This window comes from Grammomys surdaster, unplaced genomic scaffold (assembly GCF_004785775.1).
Source record: "Grammomys surdaster isolate TR1022 unplaced genomic scaffold, NIH_TR_1.0 128, whole genome shotgun sequence".
NCBI classification, from domain to species: domain Eukaryota; kingdom Metazoa; phylum Chordata; class Mammalia; order Rodentia; family Muridae; genus Grammomys; species Grammomys surdaster.
Window position 1 is genome coordinate 7,367,243 of NW_021604586.1, and position 22,891 is coordinate 7,390,133.

At 49.7% G+C, this 22,891-nt stretch overlaps 1 protein-coding gene across 1 annotated transcript; it reads left to right on the forward strand.

Moving 5' to 3' along the window:
* Window positions 1–1,861: 1,861 nt before the first annotated feature.
* Window positions 1,862–22,064, forward strand: Def8 (differentially expressed in FDCP 8 homolog). Its single transcript, XM_028752651.1, has 12 exons — window positions 1,862–1,951; window positions 7,033–7,166; window positions 8,547–8,644; window positions 12,409–12,558; window positions 13,869–14,010; window positions 15,032–15,196; window positions 16,046–16,173; window positions 16,320–16,433; window positions 17,183–17,263; window positions 18,304–18,444; window positions 18,604–18,713; window positions 20,260–22,064. The coding sequence occupies exons 2-12, from the start codon at window positions 7,043–7,045 to the stop codon at window positions 20,360–20,362; spliced, it is 1,356 nt and encodes a 451-aa protein (XP_028608484.1). The 5' UTR covers window positions 1,862–1,951; window positions 7,033–7,042; the 3' UTR covers window positions 20,363–22,064.
* Window positions 22,065–22,891: the final 827 nt, after the last annotated feature.

Here is a 22,891-nt window from a genome sequence, read left to right on the forward strand (position 1 = left end):
TAGAGTCACAGGCCTTAATGTCTGTGCTGGTTTGAATGGGAACGGTCTCATGGGTTCATATATTTGAATTTTTTTTTGTACAGAGTCATAGATCTTGTTTTAGCAAGGATTAGGAGGTATTGTCCCTCGGGGTGGATTTTGAGGTTTCAAAAGCTCCTACCAGGTCATGTCTCGCCTGTCTGTCTGTCTATCTCTGTCTCCCTCTCTCTGCCTCCAACTGTGAATGAGGATGCAAGTGCTTAGCTACTGCTCCAGCGCCATGCCTGCCTCTGAAACTGTAAGCAAGTCCCCAGTGAAATGGTTTCTCTTGTAAGCGTTGCCTTGGTCACGGTGTCTGTTCGCAGTAGCAGAACAGGGACTAAGACACCACAGTCTTCAAATCTCATTTTCTAAGTGTTCGTCAACTCCTTTCCTTTCGAACCTTAAATCAAACATCCAGCCTCCCTCTCTAATCTCAGGCCCCGCCTTTCCAGCCTCTGTGTTTCCTTCTCGGTGCTCAGCACACACCGGATCCATTTGCCTTTTCTATTGGTCAGTCTAGTGGTGATGCAGCCTCAAGTCTTTTTTTTTTTTCTTTTTCTTTTTTTGTTTTTTTTCGAGACAAGGTTTCTCTGTGTAGCCCTGGCTGTCCTGGAACTCACTCTGTAGACCAGGCTGGCCTCGAACTCAGAAATCCACCTGCCTCTGCCTCCCAAGTGCTGGGATTAAAGGCGTGCGCCACCACCACCCGGTGCAGCCTCAAGTCTTGCCCTGATCATTTTCTGGTGAGGTGCCTGAGTGTGGTATATACTTGTACTCAATAAAAGTGCTGTTGAATCCATGACAAATAGTCAAGACCCATAGTAATGAAGACAGAGGTAACCCTGGGTCCATCCTTGCCGCTCCTTGACGGTGAGGGACAGGGCTCAATGCTAGTATAGACACTGGCCTGTATCATTAATGTTACTAACTGTGCCTATGGCATAGTACACCTGCTGAGGAGAGCATCTTCTAGTCCCCCTGTCCTCCTCTGGGGATTTAACTGTTCTTGGACTTGTGTGACTAGCACCCTTAGGCCCAGGCTCTGGTGAAGGCTTTCCAGCACAGAAGAAATAATACAAAATGCTTGCCTTTAGCTCCTAGCTTTTGGGATGAAGAGCAGACAGTCCGTAAAATGTCAGAGGAGAGTCATCAGATAGTGATGAACGCCTTTCAGAGATCTCTGCTCACAGATGAGGAGGAAGTGTTAGGGGAGACATTTGGCTGTTGTTTCCCCTAACTCCTGGGCTGAGGATGAACTTGAGGCTCAGAAGGAGGCGGGGAGGGGGGTGCTGAGTGAAGGTTAGCCTCAGGTGGGAATGGCTTATTGGCTATCAAAGAGAAGGGGTGTGTGAGATGTGTGAGGTGTGTGTGTGTGGTGTGTATGGTGCATATAGCGTGTATGTGGTGCGGTGTGCGTGTGTGATGTGTGTGTATGGTATGTTGTGTGTAATTGTGTGTGTTGTGTATGTGGTGTGTCTAGTGTGTGTGTGTGTGTGTGTATGTGGTGTGGTGTGTGTATGTGTGTATATGTGGTGTGATGTGTGTGTATGTGTTGTTGTCTCAAGCCAGTATCTTTTGGAGCTTGAGATACCTCCTAAATGTCTCCATGGTGGTGTCCTGGGGACAACTTATGTCAGTGTTGGGGATGTGGGGACATTGAGGGGGTTACCACGGTGGAGCCATTCGCTTGAACGCAGTTACCAGGCGTGGCGTGGAACCCCAGGAGGAGAAAAGACTCAGGGCAAAGGTAATGCACTCAGTGGACCAGAAGCAGGAGACTTGGAGGCGCTCCAGCGAGGCAGTAGGGCAATCGGTGTCATGAACCTCCTGGCCGGAGGCGGCAGCAGCGGGCGGCGGAGCCGGTACAGTGTAGCAGCGGCGGCGAACTACAGTGTAGCCAGCCGGTCCGGTACAATGTAGCGGCAGCCAGGTAAGCGGCGGAGCTGTCACCGCAGGTGTCCGGTGGGTCTGGTGGGGAAGCAGGCGAGGGTCCAGATCTCAGCATGCAATCGCCACTGGCCAGACTCCGGGATCCGGCTTCTGACTCGCGCACTCAGGTTGCAGAACTGGCAGAGGCCTCATCAAGACATCCAGCTCCCGGCTGCCGCCTGCTGGCTTTCTGCTGCGCGCAAGGCCTTGGTGACCTCATTGGTCCCCGCATTACGTGGGGCAGAGCTTAGCGTCCACAGATGGGGACCCCCCGACACACACCCCCAACCACCTTGTGGCTTCAGAGGCTGAGTATGGGACTCCTGGCCCAAGGACCCGCAGGGACCCGCCCTCTGCTATGTTGAGCGTCTCTGAGTCTCCGGTTTCACAATTATGAAATGGATGAGGAAGGTCGTAGAGACCTGCCCCAGCGAGGACACGCGCATCCTCAGAATGAATTCACCGGATAGAGGGTAGAAATGTGAGGTGCTCTTTGTTGCGCCTTCTGGGGTAGTTGAGAATGATTAACGTTGGTCCTGCTTGGCCCGGATTACTGGTCCATCCTTGTTACGAGTGTGAGCAGATAGGATGTACCTTGTCCCTTCTCAGGGCCTCCTGTGGCCCTTGGACTAGCACTTTTTGGTGGCTTAACCCAAAGTAACACATGGGAGGAGGGCTCTTACACTCAGTAATCTGTCCTGAACTTTCACCCAGTGCCTCTGATGTACCCCAGACCCTTGGTCTTTACTCTGAGGGCTTCAGTTGTCAAGTCTTAATTACTATTCGCTTTAGGAGAGGCCTCTGCAGGGCCTTGATGGAACAGTTTTCTTTTGTTTTGTTTTCCCCTTTCTTGAGTCTCTTTCCTGAGGTCAACCATGGATCCTGGGTGCAGAACTCTGTAAGGCCAGTGTAGAAATAAGAGATGGTGTCATACTCGAAGGCAGCTGTTGCTTCCTGCAGCCTGTGCTGGGCTGGGGTGCTGTCTATTTGTTCTCAGCTGAAAGGGCAGTATGGTTCTCCAGACTGGTCCCAGACAAACTAGGCAGACGGGTCAAATGGCTTCATTGCTTAATTCACCCCCTGCTTTTGTTCCAGGTCAGGTGGTGGCAGTGCCAGTCAGGACGTGCATAAGGGAACCATTTTCCTGGGAAAGATAGCCCAGAGGAGAGTGGTTGGCAAGTTCTTGCCAAGGTCTTCCTGCCCCTCTGACTATATTCTAAAACATCAGGAGGTTTCCAGGGAAAGCTTCTGGGAGGGGCTCCTGTGGGCTCCACCCAGTTCCTTTAGATTGGGCTAGTCACCACATGGTGTCAGTGACAGCAGCAACTCTAGTTTCTGTTGTTACCAAACCTCACACTCATCCTTCCGCTCAGCCTCAGGCTTCTCCCTGACTTCCGAGCAAGAGAATAGGCCTACACATTGATTCGTTTTATTATTTTTAATAAATTCTTTTGTTTTGTTTTTTTGAGACAGGGTTTCTCTGTGTAGCCCTGGCTGTCCTGGAACTCACTCTGTAGACCAGGCTGGCCTCGAACTCAGAAATCCACCTGCCTCTGCCTCCCAAGTGCTGGGATTAAAGGTGTGTGCCACCACTGCCCAAAATTTTTAATAAATTCTTAACAATTACATTTACTTATTTGTTTGTTTTGTGTGTGTGTGTGTGTGTCTGGGCACATGCATATACCTGGCTCACAAGTGGAGGTCAGAGGGCAGCTTGCAGGAATCAGTTGTCTCCTTTGATCATGTGGGTCCCGAGGCTTGACCTTAGGTTGTCAGGCGTGGTACCCAGTGGCCATCTCAGGCCCCAACCACAAAATTTAAAGCAGAGTTGCCTGACTCTCAAAGATACTAGTAACGCTGACAGTAATGAGTTGTAGCTGATAGTTAGTAGGTGTTTGGGCTACTCTGGCCAGCGCTGTCAGTTGCACAGGTGTCTGTTGACCACTTACATGCGTGGTGCCCAAGCAGGTTTAAAAAAGGTGTTCGTTTCCCTGGTACTGGAGTTAAAGATGGTTGTAAGCAGCTGTGTGTGTCCCAGGAATCAAACCCAGGTTCCCTGGAAGAGCAGAAAGCTCTTAACTGCTGAGCCGTCCCCTGCTCCATCCCCTGCTCTTGGGACTTTATTATTAATGAATTTTATCATTATAACAACCCTGATATCAGACTCCATGGAGATTCTCCCAGTGGTGATAGAAAAGAAACCGGTCTGTGTGTGAGTGCTTAGGCAGAAGTCTTACTGCGAAGGAGAGATTTTAAGAGAAAGGGAACAGCTGGTTCTGAGACGCACATGCTGCCAACGGAAAAATGAAGGCATTTTATGGCTTTTGGTTTGTTTGTTTGTTTGTTTTGTTTTTGTTTCTTTTTTTGATACAGGGTTTCTCTGTGTAGCCCTGGCTGTCCTGGGACTTGCCCTGTAGGCCAGGCTGGCAGCCTTAGACTGTCCAAGGTCCGAGACAAGGCCAAGGTGAAGAACTCTGCCTGCCTCTGCCTCCCATGTGCTGGGATTACAGGCCTGTGCCACCACTGCCTTGCAAGAATATAATGTTTAAAGAAATGCCTTTCTCGTGGTTGAAGGCGATTTTTCCCATGTAAGATGGAGAGAAGTGGCCAGTTTGTCCCTGGAGATCTCCTGTCATTATCCTATGCCTGGTGGAGTTTTCCCTTGTTATAACGGGGTGGACAATGGACACGTTCCATAGATTGCTAACAAGAGAGAGGAGGACCTGGGTGAGTAACAGGCTTTGTGGATTAAGAGCCTGTCTCTTTGCCCGTGAGTGTCTCTATTACTGCTTAGCCCTATGTGGTGGTAGTATTATTATTTCCTCTTTTGAGTGAGACACTGGGAGCAGAGAAAGGCGGGAGGCTGGCAGAGCTGGCGTTCAGACTGAGGATGTCCGTCTTCTCAGTGGTGACTGGAGTGGTCTATTAGGATCTATTAGGATCTATTTTGTCTGTCAGAGGCAGAGCTCCCCCTTCCAACAGCAGTGGTCTAAACAAGTTTGCTTCTGCCTCACCTGACTGCACCCTCGCAGTGAACAGCTGAGCCTGGGTGGAAGCGCCTTAGATGTCTCCCTTGGCAGTCCTCGTCTGTGGCTTCTGTCATCGCTCAAAGTGGCTGTGTCAGCTTCACTCATTACGTCTGCATTCCAGTCAGAGGAGGAAGGGCGGTAGAACAGTTCTGAGAAGCCCTGCGTGATCATTCTGCGGGTGTTCTATTGATCAGAACATAGTCATACTACCATGGCTAGGTTCAGGGCAGCCTGGGAAATCACGTGATGAACAGTGATGGCCCCTCACTCAGGATGAAAGGGTGAGTGAGCCCTGGGACAGTTTAATCTCCCTGCACTCTGGCTGCTCCTTAGGATGCTTGGGAGGTGCTGGGCATTAGCTGGGGACCCCTGACTGCAGCACCTAGTGTGGCTTACCCAAAGGCTGCAGCACCCAGTGTGGCTTACCCAAAGGCTGGATCCCCTTACGTCCTTGTCAGCAGCTGTTAGTTCTTAGTAGACGAGAGCTATTGTTTCTTCCCTGAGCAGAGGCAGGGCCAGCAGGACACTGTCCATGTGGCTCTGGAGAGAGCTTCTGCAGAGTGCTGAGGGGCCATCAGTCCAGGTTACCACCCCACATAGTGAGGACTGAGCAGGGCCTGCCCCTCTGGACTTAGGGGAGGAGTTAGAGTTCATCTTATTTCTGACTGACATAGGCATTGAGAAAGCACACTAGTACCCAGTCACCCACGGCCCAGGTCTACACTCACCTCTGACTTTCTATCATCATAGAAAACCTTGTATAGATGTTTGTTTGTTGTTTGTTTTCAAGACAGTTTGCTCTGTAGACCAGGTTATCCTCTAACTCAGAGATCTGCCTGCTTCTGCCCTCCTGAGTGCTGGGATTAAATGCATGCAACACCACATTTGGGTTGTCTAGAGTGTATTTTGTTTGTTTGTTTGTTTGTTTGTTTTTTCGAGACAGGGTTTCTCTGTGTAGCCCTGGCTGTCCTGGAACTCACTCTGTAGACCAGGCTAGCCTAGAACTCAGAAATCCACCTACCTCTGCCTCCCAAGTGCTGGGATTAAAGGCGTGCGCCACCACTGCCTGGCTAGAATTTATTTTGTGCTCAGGGTCTATGAACTAATTTCACCTACAGTGACCCACCTCTGGATGAGGAAACAGAGGCAGAGAGCAGCTATGGAATGTGGCCGGACTGGATAAGTAGAGAACTGCATTCCAAAGGCTCCGCGTTTATTCAGACACAGACAGCCCCTCCCTTCTGCCAGGAGCCACCTGCTTTGTGCTCCCATTGTGGGCTGAGCCCTAGGGAGGGGAAAGAGTGGCTGGTGATCTTACCGTCTGACAAGGGCAGACCTGAACACTTCTGCTATGTGGGATCCCATGGCCCGAACAACTCAGGCCATGTGGTCGTGACATAGGACTGGAACTCAAGCCTCAGAGGTACAATCTCGTGCTAGAACCTAGTTGCATTGCTGGGGCCAGGGAATGGGCCTAGGTCACCCTGCCAATGGCAGGGTGAGGATGGGCCTTGGATTTAACTCCAGAGAACTCACCGGTGAACAGTCTAACAAGGATGGCATTTTTTGGACGTTCTGTTTTATAGGGATCATCTCAAGTAAAGGGACAGGAAGGAGGATCAGTTCCAAGAGATGTGTCTCATAAGGGTAGGCTAACAGCAAGGGCCTGACTAGATTGGGTTTGGGGGTGAGTGAGAAATCTGCCCTCTTGAGACCTAGCAAAGAGCCTTCTGAGGAGCTCCAAGGCCAAATGGAACCCTACCAGGAGTAGGACCTTAGATTCCAGACTTTCCATCTGACACCCTGGGATAAGCTGTATCACTAGGCTAGCCCTTATTGCTGGAGGCTTCTTCTGAGGAAACACTGCCAGGGAAGCATGGTTAGAGGTAACTGTTGGTTTCCGGGGAGGATAAGGACTGAAGCTGTTTTGTGGGGTTGCCCTGTTCTACCCCATGTCTCCAGCTTCTGGGAAGTGAAAGAGACAGGGTGTTGGAGAAAGAGGATGAGCCACCATGAGCCTGGGACACTCATTTCAGCCATGCTGGCCCTGCAGGTGGGATGCTATGGAATATGATGAGAAGCTGGTTCGGTTCCGGCAGGCCCACCTCAACCCCTTCAACAAGCAGCTTGGACCAAGGCAACATGAACAGGAACCCAATGAGAAGGCCCAAGAAGTCACTTCTGAAGGTGAGCTTTGGTGCAGTGTGAGGGCTGTGTAGACTGTCTGACACCTTAGATCAACCCTGTCACTCTTCCTGTCTGTGGCTCTCCCACGAGTGGGCATAGTCACACTCCACCTACTCTAAGGTTTTCCTTTGTCTTCCTTACCAGAGCGAACGCTCAAGAACAGGGGTTCTCAACCTGTGGGTCTCAACCCTTTTGGGGTTTGTGTAAACCTTTCCTAAAAGCATCACCAGATAGGGATATTTATATTATGATTTATAACGGTAGCAGAATTACAGTTATGAAGTAGCAATGAAAGTAATTTTATGGTTGGGGATAGAAGTCTACACAACAGGAGAGGCTGCACTGGAAGATGGCAGCATAGGAAGGCTGAGGACCAGTGGTCTAGAGGGCAGGGATCTGGAGCATCACTGTTAAGACCCAGGGCCTCACACAGTTGGTGTCTAGTGAATTCACTCTGGAGCAAACTCAGAGCTGAGACTTAGGGAGAAGAGTCTAATGGCTTCAGTGTCTGTGGATAGACCCTCACCTTGAGATCAGAAAAGTAGGGCAGGGATTCTGGGTAGGGGAGTTGGGGAGTTCATGGGAAGAGGGTGGTTGTTGAGGTAGCCTGAAGTCCACGCAGCACTTACTGACTGTGTCAGAGCCAGTCAGTGGTTTTTCTTTAGTCTAGCCAGGAAGCATCTGCCTTAGAAATTGGGTTTGTTTCTTTGTGTCTTTATTTAGAGACTGGGTCCATCTGTGTAGCCAAGGCTGATCTCAAAACTGAGACTGGTTATTTTGTCTCTGCTTCCCAGCTGCTAGGATTACAGGCGAGTGTGGCCACACCCAGTTTGGGACATTTCTCTTTCTTTTTCTTTTTTCTTTTCTTTTTTCTTTTTCTTTTTTTTTTTTTTGAGACAGGGTTTCTCTGTGTAGGCCTGGCTGTCCTGGAACTCACTCTGTAGACCAGGCTGGCCTCGAACTCAGAAATATGCCTGCCTCTGCCTCCCAAGTGCTGGGACTAAAGGCGTGCGCCACCACTGCCTGACATTTCTATAATACTATCTTGTAGGTCTCTCTGAGCACTACTAAGTGTTCACAAAACTTTTTTCTTTTTTTTTTCTTTCAGCAATGTACACAAGAGTCAGACTTTTTACAGGGCGATCAGAAACTGGAATAACACTTGGAATTTTGACTGGTGCTTTCTGGCCTTCACAGTGAGACAGAGTCTCTTACAGGCAGCTGAGTTGGGCCTAGCTTTTCCCAGTACCCCCTTTTTGTGGGCTTCCTAATGCCCCTGGCTCAATTTTATCCTCCCCAGCTGCTTCCTTACTTGATGAGGAGAAAGAGGCAGCAGGCAGACTCTTTACCATCCTTCATGTCTGTCTTCCTCTTATCCAGAGACTCTGCCTGAGCTACCCGCTGGGGAGCCTGAGTTCCGGTACTCAGAGCGCATGATGGATCTCGGCCTGTCTGAGGACCACTTTTCCCGCCCTGTGGTAAGGTTTGGAATCTGGGCCCTTAGAAATTGTCCTCATCATAGCACATGGCTACTCACGAGATGGGGTACAGTTTCCTTTCTAGCTAGTCACTACCATTGGGCTCAGTGGTCCCCAAGTCAACCCAGTCCCCTGGGTTTTGAATCTGAAACATTCATGGTACCTGACCCTCATCTTCAAAATCTGAGGTCTGGAGACAGTTGGGAGGTGTGCATTCTCTTTCCTCTGAAGTTTCAGGTTCTTAAGGAGTGAGTGTGGCCAGGCAGTGGAGACAAAGGCCTTTAATCCCAGCATTTGGAGGCAGAGACAGGTGGATCTCTGAGTTTGAAGCTAGCCTGGTCTTCAGAGTGAGTTCTAGTGCGACCAGGGCTCCATAGAGAAATCCTGTCTTGAAAAAAACAAAAAGCAAAAGAGAATCAGGTGTTAGAGCTGATTCACTTTGGAGTCCCCCAGGGGTGGGGTTTTTTTTTGGGGGGGGGGTGTTTGAGACAGGGTTTCTCTGTGTAGCCCTGGCTGTCCTGGAACTCACTCTGTAGACCAGGCTGGCTTCGAACTCAGAAATCCACCTGCCTCTGCCTCCCAAGTGCTGGGATTAAAGGCGTGCACCACCACCGCCTGGCACCCCAGGGGTGTTTTATAAATGGTACTTTATATGTATGTACCTCTCTGGCTCAGTCTGTGTGTTGTTTGACAGAAGGCTTGTTTTGAAGAGAAAAGAGAAAGGAGAGACCTAGTATGTTTCTCTCCTCTCCTCTCCCTTCCCCTCCCCTGCCTCTCTCCTCCCCTCCCCTCCCCTCCCCTCCTCTCCCCTTCTCTTCCCCTTTCCTCACTTCTCCTCTCTTCTCTTCTTTTCTTTTGTTTTTGTGTCCAGACTGGTTTTCTCTGTGTGGCTCTGGCTGTCCTGGAACTCAATCTGTAGACCAGGCTAGCCTGGAATTCAGATGTCTTCCAGCCTCTGCTTCCTGAGTACTGGGATTAAAGGTGGTGACCCAAGTCTTCCAAAGTTTCTAATGCTAGCTTTAAACTTGCTTTGTAGCCTAGGGTGGTCTTGAATTTTTTTATCCTTCTGCCTCAGCCTCTTAAGCAGTTGGATTATGTGCGCATGCCATCAAGCCCAAGGTGTTTTATGTTCCTTTTTTTTTTTTTTAAGATTTATTTATTTATTTATTTTTATATGGGTACACCAGAAGAGGGCATCAGATCCCATTACAGATGGTTGTGAGCCACCATGTGGGTGCTGGGAATTGAACTCAGGACCTCTGGAAGAGCAGTCAGTTCTCCTAACCGCTGAGCCATCCCTTCAGCCCTGTTTTATGTTTCTTATAACATGTCACACACTTCCACTTAGCCACAAAATGAGCTCTAAAGAGGAAGACAGACAGCACCACCTTTCTGCTTGAGTCTTTAGAAAGCACATCTACTAAGGACAAAGTCAGCTGACCTCCCTGGCTCTGAGGTCTGAGCCTGTCTCAATGGAAGCAGAACATTCTAGGTGTGGGGCCTTAGCTAGACTGAGACTCTGGGTCACTGTATGAGAGAGGACCCAGAGGTGCTGAGTCCGGGGTGACTGTGCCCCATTCGGCTGCTTTGCTGGTTTCTTAATCTTTAAGCTGGAAGCCTCTTCCTCATTTTCTCAGTCTTTTTAGAGATGAAACCACATGGCTAAGAAAGCTATTGGATGCCGGGCAGTGGTGGCGCACGCCTTTAATCCCAGCACTTGGGAGGCAGAGGCAGGTGGACTTCTGAGTTCGAGGCCAGCCTGGTCTACAGAGTGAGTTCCAGGACAGCCCAGGCTACACAGAGAAACCCTGTCTCGAAAAACCAAAAAATAAATAAATAAATAAATAAATAAATAAATAAATAAATAAATAAATAAAAAAGAAAGAAAGAAAGAAAGAAAGCTATTGGACTGCATTTCTAAAGAGGAAGTGTGTGTTTGTGTTTGTGGTGCTGAGGCCTCTGGCGTGTTAGATAGGGACTCCACTTAACCTAGCTCTGCTTATTAAGTGATACTCTTAGCCTTAGGAGTCACCCCGCCAGACAGAGTCTTTCTGTGTAGCCCTGAATGTTCTTGAACTCACTCTGTAGCCCAGGCTGTCCTCTGAGTCTTCCAGCACTGCCTTCAAGTGCTCAGATGAAAGGTGTGTGTACCATCGGGCCTGACACTTTTTACAATGTTTTTAAATGTGTGTTTGATGTATGTGTCTGTACATGATCTCATGTATGTATGACACATATGTGCAGAAGCCAGCTGTCAATATCAGGAGGCTTTTTCTGTTGCTATCCCATCCTATCTCTATCTATCTATCTGTCTGTCTGTCTGTCTGTCTGTCTATCTATCTATCTATCTATCTATCTATCATCTATCTATCTATCATCTATCCATCCATCCATCTATCTATCTATCTATCTCTCCATCCAACCATCCATCTAGCATCTGCTTACATAACTATCTATCTGTCCATCCATCCATTTAACATCTGTTTAGATAACTTTCCATCTATCTTACTGTCTGTCTGTCAATCATCTATCATCTATCTAAATATCTATGTCTGTCTGTCGTCTGCCAGTCATCACCTATCATTTATCTATCACTTATCTGTCTATGTGCCTGTCTGACAGTCTGTCTGCCGTCTGTCTGTCTGTCTGTCTGTCTGTCTGTCTGTCTGTCATCTCGCTGAGATAGGACTGCATTATGTAGCCCCGACTCACCTGGAAATCACTATATAGGCCAGGCTGGCCTTGAACTCAGAGAGATCCTCCTGCCTCCGCCTGACTTGCTCCATCTTACTTATTTTGAGACAGAGTCTCTCACTGAATCTAGAACTCACTCAGCAAGAACAGCTGGCCAAGAAAGAACTCGAGGGATCACCCTGTTTCCTTTCCCCAGCACCGGGATCATTGACATGTTCTGCCGTGCTCGGCGTTTTCTCCGTGTGCTGGGGAATCCCTCCTCAGAGCCTCATGTTTACACGGCAAGCACTTTCCTGATCGAGTCATCTCCCCAGCTCCTTGCCTTTAAGATAATCTCAAGTAGCCCAGGTTGGTCTCAAACTTGCTATGTAGCTGAGGATAAACACTTTTTCCCCCTTCCTCTTTTTGAAACAGGTCTCTAGCCCAGTCTGTCTTCCAGTTTAACCTTTGAACTTCCTGCCTCCACCTCCTGAGTGCTTGAATTCTAGACATGCGTCATCAAGTGTGGTTTATTTGGTGCTGGGGATCGAACCCAGGATGTCACCTGTGCTTGGCATGCAGGTTACCAACCGAGCCACGCCCCCAGCTGCAGAAGCTGGTTTTTTTGTTTTTTTTTTGTTTTTTTTGTTTTTTTATTTGTTTGTTTGTTTTGAGACAGGGTTTCTCTGTGTAGCTCTGGCTGTCCTGGAACTCACTCTGTAGACCAGGCTAGCCTCGAACTCTCGAACTCAGAAATCCGCCTGCCTCTGCCTCCCAAGTGCTGGGATTAAAGGTGTGCGCCACCACCGCCCGGCTTTGAATGGATTCTTTTTGTTTGTTTGAGACAGGGTTTCTCTGTGTAGCCCTGGCTGTCCTAGAACTCACTCTGTAGACCAGGCTGGCCTCAAACTCCAAAATCCACATGAATGAGTTCATATGTGTTGCTAACTCTCTTGGGCCTTGAACAAGTCTTCCTCTGGGTGAGGGAGCTGAGGTCTGCTGTATGCCTAACTACTCACGAGGAGAGGCCTGCCTTCCATGGGGAGAAACTTCTAGGTGGCTATCTGAATGCTGCCTTCCAACCTGGGCAGGGTCTCTTCCTGGCCTCGGATGTCCAGCAGCTGCGGCAGGCAATCGAAGAGTGCAAACAGGTGATCCTGGAGCTGCCAGAGCAGTCGGAGAAGCAGAAAGACGCTGTGGTGAGGCTGATCCACCTCAGGCTGAAGCTCCAGGAGCTGAAGGTGGGTTCTGACCTGCTCCGCCATAGGTGGCTGCAGCATGGTATGGACACAGGAGGACAGGGAACCTTTGGCTCCTTCCAGGGGTGGTCCTTCTCTGTTCTCAGAGAGGCTGAGGTAGAGACAGAAAAGCAGGGTGAAAGGTTAGGCTAGTTACTTCCCTGGTAGTACAACCCCTCTTGATTGTGAGGGACAGAAACCCAATCATAGGGCCCTTAAAGGCACAGGAAGAAAGCATTGTTTGGTAACCATTTGGGCATGGGGATGTTGGGAATCCTGTATTCTTTTGCTCTGCTTCCTGTTAGTGAGCCTTCAGCCAGGCACTCGGAGGTGCCAAAGGTGACATCAGCAACTGATAGCTGTCTTTCCATGAGTTTACCTTTCTCAGGTCAATCATGACTGATTGGCCAGGCCTGGGTCTCAAGCCTAGGGAATATTCACGGTGATTGGCTAGCCCTGGATTACATGTTTATCTTTGAGACCATCACAGTCATGGGTTCGTTTTGGGACCACTCACTGAAGCGAGTGTGTTGACATAACTCCTCTTTGAGCTGTACAACCTAGGAAGGTGATCACCTGAAGGTGTCAGTGGAAGCAGACAGTGTATCGTAGATCCAAAACCCAGGCAAGTCCAGGATGCAGTCCGAGCCTGTGTCTTTTGGCTTGGCTGTCACTGTGTCTCTTGTATGGACTCTGGGTGTTTATAGAGGAATATTCATTAGGAAATGGGTAAGGATACATGGTAGCAAATATATCCCAAGGTACAGTAGTTTAGGACATACATATGTAATTTTCCTTATGAGAGAAAAGCTTACAGTTGGTCTAGGTGACAGCCAGAAGTGTTAGGACCCTAGGTCATCTTTTTGTTACTCTACCAGATCCTGAAGAGAGTCCAAGGTCACCCTATTGTAGCAAGCAGAAGGCAGAGGCAACCTCCCTCCTGCTTACAGGCCCTTGGATCTATACAGCACCTGGATGCAAAGAGCCTGCAAAAACGTTCTCTGTGTTCCTAAGGGCTGGTGCCTAACTACAGTTAGTTCTGTTGCTAACGAGAGAAGGGGAACACTGAGCTGAAACTCAAAATCTCTGTGACAGGCAGGTCCTGGAAGGCGTGCACTCAAAATCTTTATGACAGGCAGGTCCTGGAAGGTGTGTACTCAAAAATCTCTATGACAGGCAGGTCCTGGAAGGGGTGTACTCAAAAATCTCTATGACAGGCAGGTCCTGGAAGGGGTGTACTGAGGATCTTGAGTGATGGGAAGGAACTACTGCTTAACTCAACCTATGACTTTTCTATTACTCTTCCCCTACAGGACCCCAATGAGGAGGAACCCAACATCCGGGTTCTCCTAGAGCATCGCTTCTACAAGGAGAAGAGCAAGAGCGTCAAACAAACCTGTGACAAGTGCAATACCACCATCTGGGGCCTCATCCAGACCTGGTACACCTGCACAGGTGGGCCAGACCAAGACCCTCTCTCATAATCCCTGCTCCCAGACATGAGTCACGCGAGTTAGGTGGCAGGGACAGATGATGAGGCGTCACCGTGCACTGGAGATAAGAGGAGCAGAGGAGACCAACACGCCTGTCTTACTGGCCCTGAATCTGGATCTGAGCTCTTTAGTGTTGGGGGTTATGAATCGCAGAAGGGTTTTTAAAATTTACATCCACAGAAGTCGAATAGGTAGCTAAGATTTATCACCCACTTTACAAAGGCTCAAAAGCCGCGTGAAGCTGGAGGCTACCGTATCGGATAGTGCAGAGAGAGTATTGCGGGATGTTGGGACTGTTTTGTATGGGAAGCCAGATGAGGAGATGACATGGTATTGTTGGGCGGTGCTAGTAACGGAATATATAAGGGGGGATAATGTTTATAAAGTACAGTGGGCCGTTGGAGGTCTGGGCACTAGCTAGGAGTATATCTAAGGAGGAAGGGTATGGTATGGAGGAATTGTATGTGCAAAGGCCCTGTGGTTGATATGTGTCCACTGCCTTTGAGGAGAGGCACCACGTCTAAGGGTAGATGTAATACAGGTATACTCAGAGGTGACCAAGGACATTTCTCTCTGTTCAATGAGGTCCATGCGTGCTAGATGTTTAGACTCTGGTTGCTAAGTCGAGGAGAAAGGAAGAGAGGGTTGTCTCTGATGCTGCAGGTTTAGGTAAGAAGTGGATGAGGTCAGTGTTGACTGTAGAAACAAATGAGGAATCAGGATGATTCCTGAGGTAGTCTCAGTCCCAGAAGGATGGAGTCATGGAAACCCGAAATGGGAAATGGAAGAAGACAGATGTAGGGGAGGAAACATCCAGAGACAGGAGGTTCTTTGAGATGCTGAGGCACACAGCAGTTCTGGGAGAAAGTCCTGAGTTAATATGGACACTACAGAGGAGCCAATGGGGGGTGTGTATGGAACAGTTCTCCTACGCTGTGGTGATCTGTACAACTTTTGAGAGAGATGGTTATTTCCTACCACAGGGTGTTATTACCGCTGTCACAGCAAGTGCCTGAACCTCATCTCCAAACCATGTGTCAGCTCCAAAGTCAGTCACCAGGCAGAGTACGAGCTGAACATCTGCCCCGAGACCGGGCTGGACAGCCAGGACTACCGCTGTGCCGAGTGCCGCGCTCCCATCTCTCTGCGTGAGTGAAGGATGGGGCTCCTCTTCCGCGCTGGCCAAGAGCAGTGCGGAGCTGAGCCAGAAAAGGCTCTGGGTGGGTGTGTGAGAAAGCCGCGCTCGGCAGCTGTGTAAGGGCCTGGGACCAGCGCAGGCCATGCACCTTGTTTTGGGGTGTGACAAAGCAACAAACGTTACAGGCATTCCTTCAATTCTTATAAAAAGAGGCAGTTCCTGGCTGTTTCATGACTTGCCTACGTCTCTCCAGGGCTGGTTCTGATCTCTGACTCTAGTGCCTTTATGTTATACCACTATCAGGGAGAGATCACAAAGACAGGTCCTAGGAGAAAACAAGGAAATCGGAATACAACAATCACATCTTTCTTTCTTTCTTTCTTTCTTTCTTCCTTTCCTCCTTTTTAAAGATTTATTTATTTTATTTATGTGAGTACACTGTGGCTCTCTTCAGACATATCAGAAGAGGGCATTGGATCCCATGACAGATGATTGTGAGCCACCATGTGGTTGCTGGGAATTGAACCCAGGACCTCTGGAAGAGCAGTCAGTGCTCTTAACCACTGAGCCACCTCTCCAGCCCCCAACAATCACATTCTAGAGATGGGAATTGTAACTACTATTAGCTTGTGGGGTCCCTCCAGGAGTTCTTTCTGTCTTACTGTTCTGATGAGTAGACAGGGTGCTGAGACACTGGGGTGGCCTAGGGCCTCTTGAGAACCCCTAGCCCAGCTTGCTCTCCCCTGCAGCCTGGGGGAGGGAAGACGGACCATATGGTGTGAGTCCTTGGCTAGGGAAGGCAGACCTTCATCAATCCTGAATGGCTACCCTGACCTTGTAACAACCTGGCTCCCCGCAGGAGGTGTGCCCAGCGAGGCCCGGCAGTGTGACTACACCGGCCAGTACTACTGCAGTCACTGCCACTGGAACGACCTGGCTGTCATCCCTGCGAGAGTGGTACACAACTGGGACTTTGAGCCCCGCAAGGTTGGATTTTGGAGATATGGTGGTTGGTGGCGGAGTGGGGGTGGGGAGGTGGGGAGGTGGGGAGGTGGTGGTGGGCGGAGCAGGGAGTAGGTGGGCATGACCTCTCCTAGCTCTGCAAACTGGTCACTCAGCTACCTGCCCTGTAGGTGTCCCGTTGCAGCATGCGCTACCTGGCCCTGATGGTGTCTCGGCCAGTGCTCCGGCTCCGGGAGGTTAACCCTCTGCTGTTTAACTATGTGGAGGAGCTGGTGGAGATCCGGGTGAGGCTGGGGCCCTGGTTAGGGTCCGGATGGATTTGTATCCCTGTGGGAGGTGTATTTTCACAGGACTCTTAGCTGGGTCAACAGTGTTAAAACCAGAGACAGTGTTAGTGTTAAATTCCCTAATGTCATTGAAAAGGTGACGCCTATGATGTTAGCATTAGGAAGCTGGGACAGGAGGGTCACCAGTTTGAGGTCAGCCTGAGCTACATAGTCAGAGCTTATCAGAAAGTGTATGTGTGTGTGTGTGTGTGAGAGAGAGAGAGAGAGACAGAAAGAGAGAATTTTAATTTTATCCATCAATCAGCTATCTATTTACCTATCTACCTTCCATCTTACCTGCATGGCTGGGGATGTAGCTTGTCGTTAGAATGTTAGCTTAGATGCAGGGAACACGGGTTCAATTCCCAGCAGCGTGTGAATCTGGCATGGGAGCACACATAGTTCAGGCTGACCTTGAATTTGATAGCTAGGTTGGTCTTGAATCCAAGTTCCTATGTAGCCCCAAAACTGATATGCACTTGAGATTGGATAGAACAGCCAAATGTAGTGCCCCCAGTGGAATTTGAGGGCACCTTCCCCAGTCCCTACTGACCTGACTATCACCCCTAGTTAAGGAAGGAGAAGCCACCCTGTGAGCAGGGCCCCTATGAAGCCAGTACAGAGGCAGCCCCTTAGCCTTACAGAACCAGCTGCGGTGCCACCAGTGTGGCCTGGCTGACACACCCACTCGTTGTCTGAGTCCACAGAAGCTGCGCCAGGACATCTTGCTTATGAAGCCATACTTCATCACCTGCAAGGAGGCCATGGAGGCGCGACTGCTGCTGCAGGTCAGACTGCTAGAGGGACCAGTCTCAGGTGGCCAGGGTGACAGAATCTTTCATGCTCAGATTCCTCAGATAACCCTGTAGCTAGATACGTTATACTTCAAGCAGCCTTTTGAACGCTCTATTCTGGGAAGGTCACATCTGTAATAAACTGCTGGATATTCTGCACAACAGCAGTGTTCTCTGAGGATCTCGGTTTTCCAAATTAAGATAAAACAATTACCATGTTTAGCTTTGGGGAGGTGGTCTTGACCTTAGCCTCCTCAGGCAGGTGGGACAATCTGCAAGTTTTGTTTTGTTTTTGTCTTTTTGAGACAAGGTTTCTTTGTGTAGTCCTGGCTGTCCTGGAACTCACCCTGTAGACCAGGCTGGCCTCGAACTCACCGAGGCAGTCAGGTCTGGGATTTAATCCAAGTGCTGGGATTACAAGCGTGTACTGCCGTTCCTGGCCAAAATACAAGTTTTAAGAGTCACCTACTGCTTTGCTCAATAAGTGATCTCAGACACTGGCCTAAATTATGGGAACAGTGAGCAGAACAGGCCTTTGGAGAGTGGCCAGTGGGCCAGGAAGCCAAGGGAAATAGGCGGTATGTCACGGTGTGACTGCTGTGTACAGAAGCAAGCAGAGGGAGGGGATACAAAGAACCGGAAGGTTTTAGACAGACCAGGACCAGGAAGAGCCACCGATGTCAGGGGAAAGTTATGGCAAAGGGTGGGGAGCACTGAGCAGCCACTGTGGCCCCGAGGGCATTACAGGTGTGTGGAATGGGGTGGGGATGGGGCATATAGGTTAGGAAATGTTGCCCTGTCCGTATCTTCTCTCTGGCTTTTCCAGAATCTTGGGGTCCCTAAATGGACACCCTATGCAACTTGTGGTTTCCACAAGAACCCGGGACCCTGACAACAGGCGTGGCCATGGGTGGGGCGTGGTCATGGGTGGGGCGTGGTCATGGGTGAGGCGTGGCCATGGGTGGGGCGTGGCCATGGGTGAGGCGTGGGGACCTTGCTCTGCATTTGTGATAACACCTACTGGGTCTTGGCAGCTCCAAGACCGCCAGCACTTTGTGGAGAACGACGAGATGTACTCCATCCAGGACCTCTTGGAGGTGCACATGGGCCGTCTCAGCTGCTCGCTAACGGAGATCCACACGCTCTTCGCCAAACACATCAAGCTGGACTGTGAGGTGGGTCCCCCTGTCCCCTCTGCAGTGGCGGCTCTGTCTAGAGGAGGCTCTAAGCTGTTCCGTCCACCAGTCCTGAGGGCCAGGATTGGTCAGTGAATGTATCCCTGGCCTGAGTTGGCACTTCCTTGCCAGTTATTACCCTGATTCCCTTTTCAACAGCGGTGCCAAGCCAAGGGGTTCGTCTGTGAACTCTGCAAGGAAGGTGACGTGCTGTTCCCATTCGACAGCCATACATCCGTGTGCAGCGACTGTTCAGCGGTCTTCCACAGGTGGGTGTGGCCTGCAGCTCTCAGGTGGGTGTGGCCTTAGCGCCCTCTCAGGCTAGGTGCTGAGGCTCCTCCCCACTTTCTAAGCAGACCGCCTTCCCTTGTCCTTAGCTGCAGCTGGTCCTGTGCTACATGGCACTGCTGCCCTTGACGGAGGAGGCGGACATCGGGCTTTTTCTGTCTTTCTTTCAGAGCTCTTTGCTGGGGTTAGGCCCTGATGTCTGTCTAAATTAAAAGTTCTATTAAGGGGCTGGGAATGTAGTCTAACACGCGTGACATCTTGGGTTTGATTTCTAGCACAGAATAGAGCTCGGCCTAGTGGTAAACACCTGTAATCATTTTTTCTTTTTGTGTGCATAAGTCATAATTTATTATTATTTTAATGTTTATTTATTTATTATTACAACTTTCTGCCTACATGTATGCCTACAGGCCAGAAGTGGGCATCAGATCTCATTACAGATGATTGTGAGCCACCATGTGGTTGCTGGGAATTGAACTCAGGACCTCTGGAAGAGCAGACAGTGCTCTTAATCTCTGAGCCATCTCTCCAGCCCTATTATTATTTAATCTTTTTTTTACAATCCAGACGTTATTCCCCTCTCAATCTGTCCTCCAACAGTTCCTCATCCCATACCTTCTCCCCCTCCCTCCCCATCTCCAAGAGGCTGCTCCCACCCACCTCACCCCGCCCCCAACTCCTGTAATCTTAGCACTTGAGCTGCAGAAACAGCAGGATCGAAGTTCGGGCATTCTGAGTTACATAGCAAGTTTGATGCCAACCTGGGCTACATGAGACCCTATCTTAAGAAAAAAACAGGTTCCCTTAGGAATTAATAACTACCTGTGCTGGGCCACTGCAGCCTGACTTATCACAGAGTAGCCTCTGAAGCCCTCCCGGCCCAGGGTTGCTCACAGCGTCCACTCACTGCTTAGTTCTAGGTCAAAGTCAAAGTTACTCTTTCTGGCTTAGTATAGGCCAGGTGGGCCCAAACCTTACCACCCTTCATGCTCAGATAGAAATAAAATAATAAAATCAAAGTACTAACGAGTCCGCAGAGCTGTGCTATACTTTGACACCCAGTTGGGGAAACAAGGGGAGAAAGCTTCATAGTATTGATAAGTTGTGGTTACCATACGTTAAAGCTGAATAAGTGAGAGCTAGAGGGCCGACAAGATGGCTCAGCAGGTAAAGGAGCTTGCTGCTAAGCCCAGTTATGTGAGTTCGATCCCTGCCACCCACCTACATGGTGGAGAGAGAACCACCTCCTGCAAGCTGTTCTGTTATCCATAGGTGTATCATGGCACGTGTGTGTCTTTGCATGTGCAGGTATACACACATGCAAATTGTAAGAGCTTGGAGCCCGGTCGTGACAGCTGGAGGCCTGGCTCATTCGTAGAAGCCAGCAGCCACGTACCAGGCTTTGTGGTAAACCACTCTATGTGTGTCTATGGTAGTGAGTCTCTCGGAACTTGTAGGAAGGTATTGAGGGCTGGCCTAGGGAGGAAATTCCTCCGGGCAGAACCCAGCCCGTCTTTCTCACCTCAGGGACTGTTATTACGACAACTCGACCACGTGCCCCAAGTGTGCCCGGCTCACGTTGAGGAAGCAGTCACTATTCCAGGAACCTGGTCTGGACTTGGATGCCTAGAACACCGGAGGAGAACGCCAGGCACTGTATCTGCCCCTCCGGCTGCCGCCTGCTGGCCTTGCCCACCAGATGTGCATTCTACTCTGGAGACTCCCCGAGTGCATCCTCCGGGCCTCTTCGTCTCTTTCGGGCCAGAAGGAAGTGACTAGTGGCCCCCAGGACTCTTATTTCTCAGGTGCTTGCTGAGACTTCGAGTGTGTATACCTGGCTGTTTATTGGGTGTGCTGCTATGAGGGGTCAAAATGCTGCCTGTGCCCCATTGTAGGACACCTTAGGCAGAGGAGCCTGGGTGTGACTCTCTAGGAAAGTCACTCTCCTATGTTAGAGAGCCCTCCAGGCCTTTAAATCCAATCCTTCTGCGCCATAGAGATGGCCTTGCTCCTGTCTAGAACACCCTTACAACTGGTCAGAGACTTCAGAGGCCTGTCCAGCGAGAAGATCCCTCCTGACTGAGTTTTGTCTCTGCTGAGGAAGATTTAGGTTCTACTTAGAGGCTCCCAACCCTCTTAGCACCTTGTCTCCTTAGGGACATCTGGATTTCTCTGACTGGGGCTGTTCACTACAGTGTCCCATGGACGGACCTTCCCCGGCATCCCGAGAGTCGTCACCCTCATCCTCAGTCTGTCAGTCACGTGTGCTTCCCCGCCCCTTTTGTACAATAGGGAGGGAAGGGGTCTGTGGAGCTTCTCTTGGCAGATAAGCCTGCTTCTGTCACAGCCTGGTCCATTTATCCTGGTGCTCTGAGCTGGGCAGCGAGGGACCCTTCCTAAAGAACAAAGCTCAACCTCCGGTTACATAGGTGGGTGTGTGTCCGGGCGGGGAGGGGGTTCTAGGTCAGGTGAGCCTGTCAGTTATCATTGTCCTATATGGCATTCGGGGGTTAAACTTTCCCACAGGGGTCACTGTCCTGATGATGCAGTGCTCTGCTTGAGGATAGCGAGTTGCTGGGTGTTGGCATAGGAACCTGAGGCCACGAGCTAGGGATAGTTGTTAGACTCAAGCAGGAGGCCTATGGTCCACACAGGAAGGTTCAGGCTTTGAAGGTGGGCAGACCTACACCTTTCCAGTGAGACACATTCCACCTCCATGCACACACCCCATAAATCCTATGATTGAAGATGTGTGGAGACGAGGGGACCTCAAAATACGGCTTCTGCCTTTCTTCCTGGGAAGTGGGGGTTGCATCTGCCCCTTTGCCTTTTGTCTGTGAGTTGCTGTTGACACACACAGGCGGCAGAGCCCAGGACTTGTCACAACTTGGATTTCCTTCACCTTTAATGAGGCACAAGAAGGGGCTCCTCAACTAGTCGTTTGAAGCTTAGCTTCCTGGCATGTTTGAGGGATGGATGGACATACTGCCACCTCCTCTTTACTCCTCTTTACCATCAGGTAGCTTTACTCATGCCGTCTCTTCTGTTTCAGTTTTCCCAACTGGAAAATGTTGGGAAGGTGGAGTTGACCTGTCTCAGGGTGAAAGGTCAGGAGTCCTTTGAGTGTGATGTGGGTCCACAGTGGTCCCCTGTCCCGCTTCCTCTTTGGTGTGAAAGAGGATCTTAAAACCAAATGCCATTTCCCACACCCCCAAATCTGTGTGTTTCCTGACATTGTATTACATGTCTGTCCTAAGGCTGTTGGTCCTTCCTGAGCCTCCTGTGTAATCAACATCACGTTTCCAACTATAAATCATAGTGTCTAAAGAAAATGTTACTAGTCTGGCATTTGTCTAACAAAGTGCTGGGCTTCCTCTTAGAGCATCCTCCAAATTTCCTTCCTCAATACCTCTCCTCTGTCATTGCCTTCAGGATGATGTAGATTTTGGTAGAAACATTCTCTGAGTCCACAGCTCGGTACAAAGAGTCTAGCCAGCAGCAGAAGCCCATTTGCATGGCTGACACTTTTTGGAAGAGTACACCCAATGATATCCATCATGGAACCAGGCTGGCAGCAGGGAGACCAGGTCACAACAATTGCCACTGTGGTCTTGGTCTCGTTAATTATGGGATATCTAGATTGGTGTACGGTGAATCTGGGATAAAGCAGCATTAAACACAAGTCAGTGACAAGTTTAGGAAAACATCCTAGCCTTCCATAGTTCATAGGTTTGAGTATGATATTTGAGTGAAAATAATATTTAGGGATTCACTGAGAGAAACATTTAGATTGGTGTCAGAAAAGGCCCAAGCCTGTTCTGATACTGTATAGAGAAATTTCCCAACAAAGACCAACTTTGGTCTTCCTTTGGGTGAGATGGGATGCCCACACATGTACCCTTGGGGTTTAGGTCCCAGGAATTATCTCATTTGTACTTGGCATGGAGAAGGTGCTGTGTAACAGGAGCCATGCTTCTCTGGAGTCCTTGACTGTCTTATTTACTTAAATATGAGAGTCTCCGATTGTGTGACTATGGCAGGTTCAGCAAGAGTTCCACTTTAGCTCCTGGGGAATTTCATTCATCCTTAAAAGCCAGATGCAGGAAAAGTGCCATTACTGCAGTTCAAGGCTTTAACCTTTGCCCTTGGGCACTGGCCT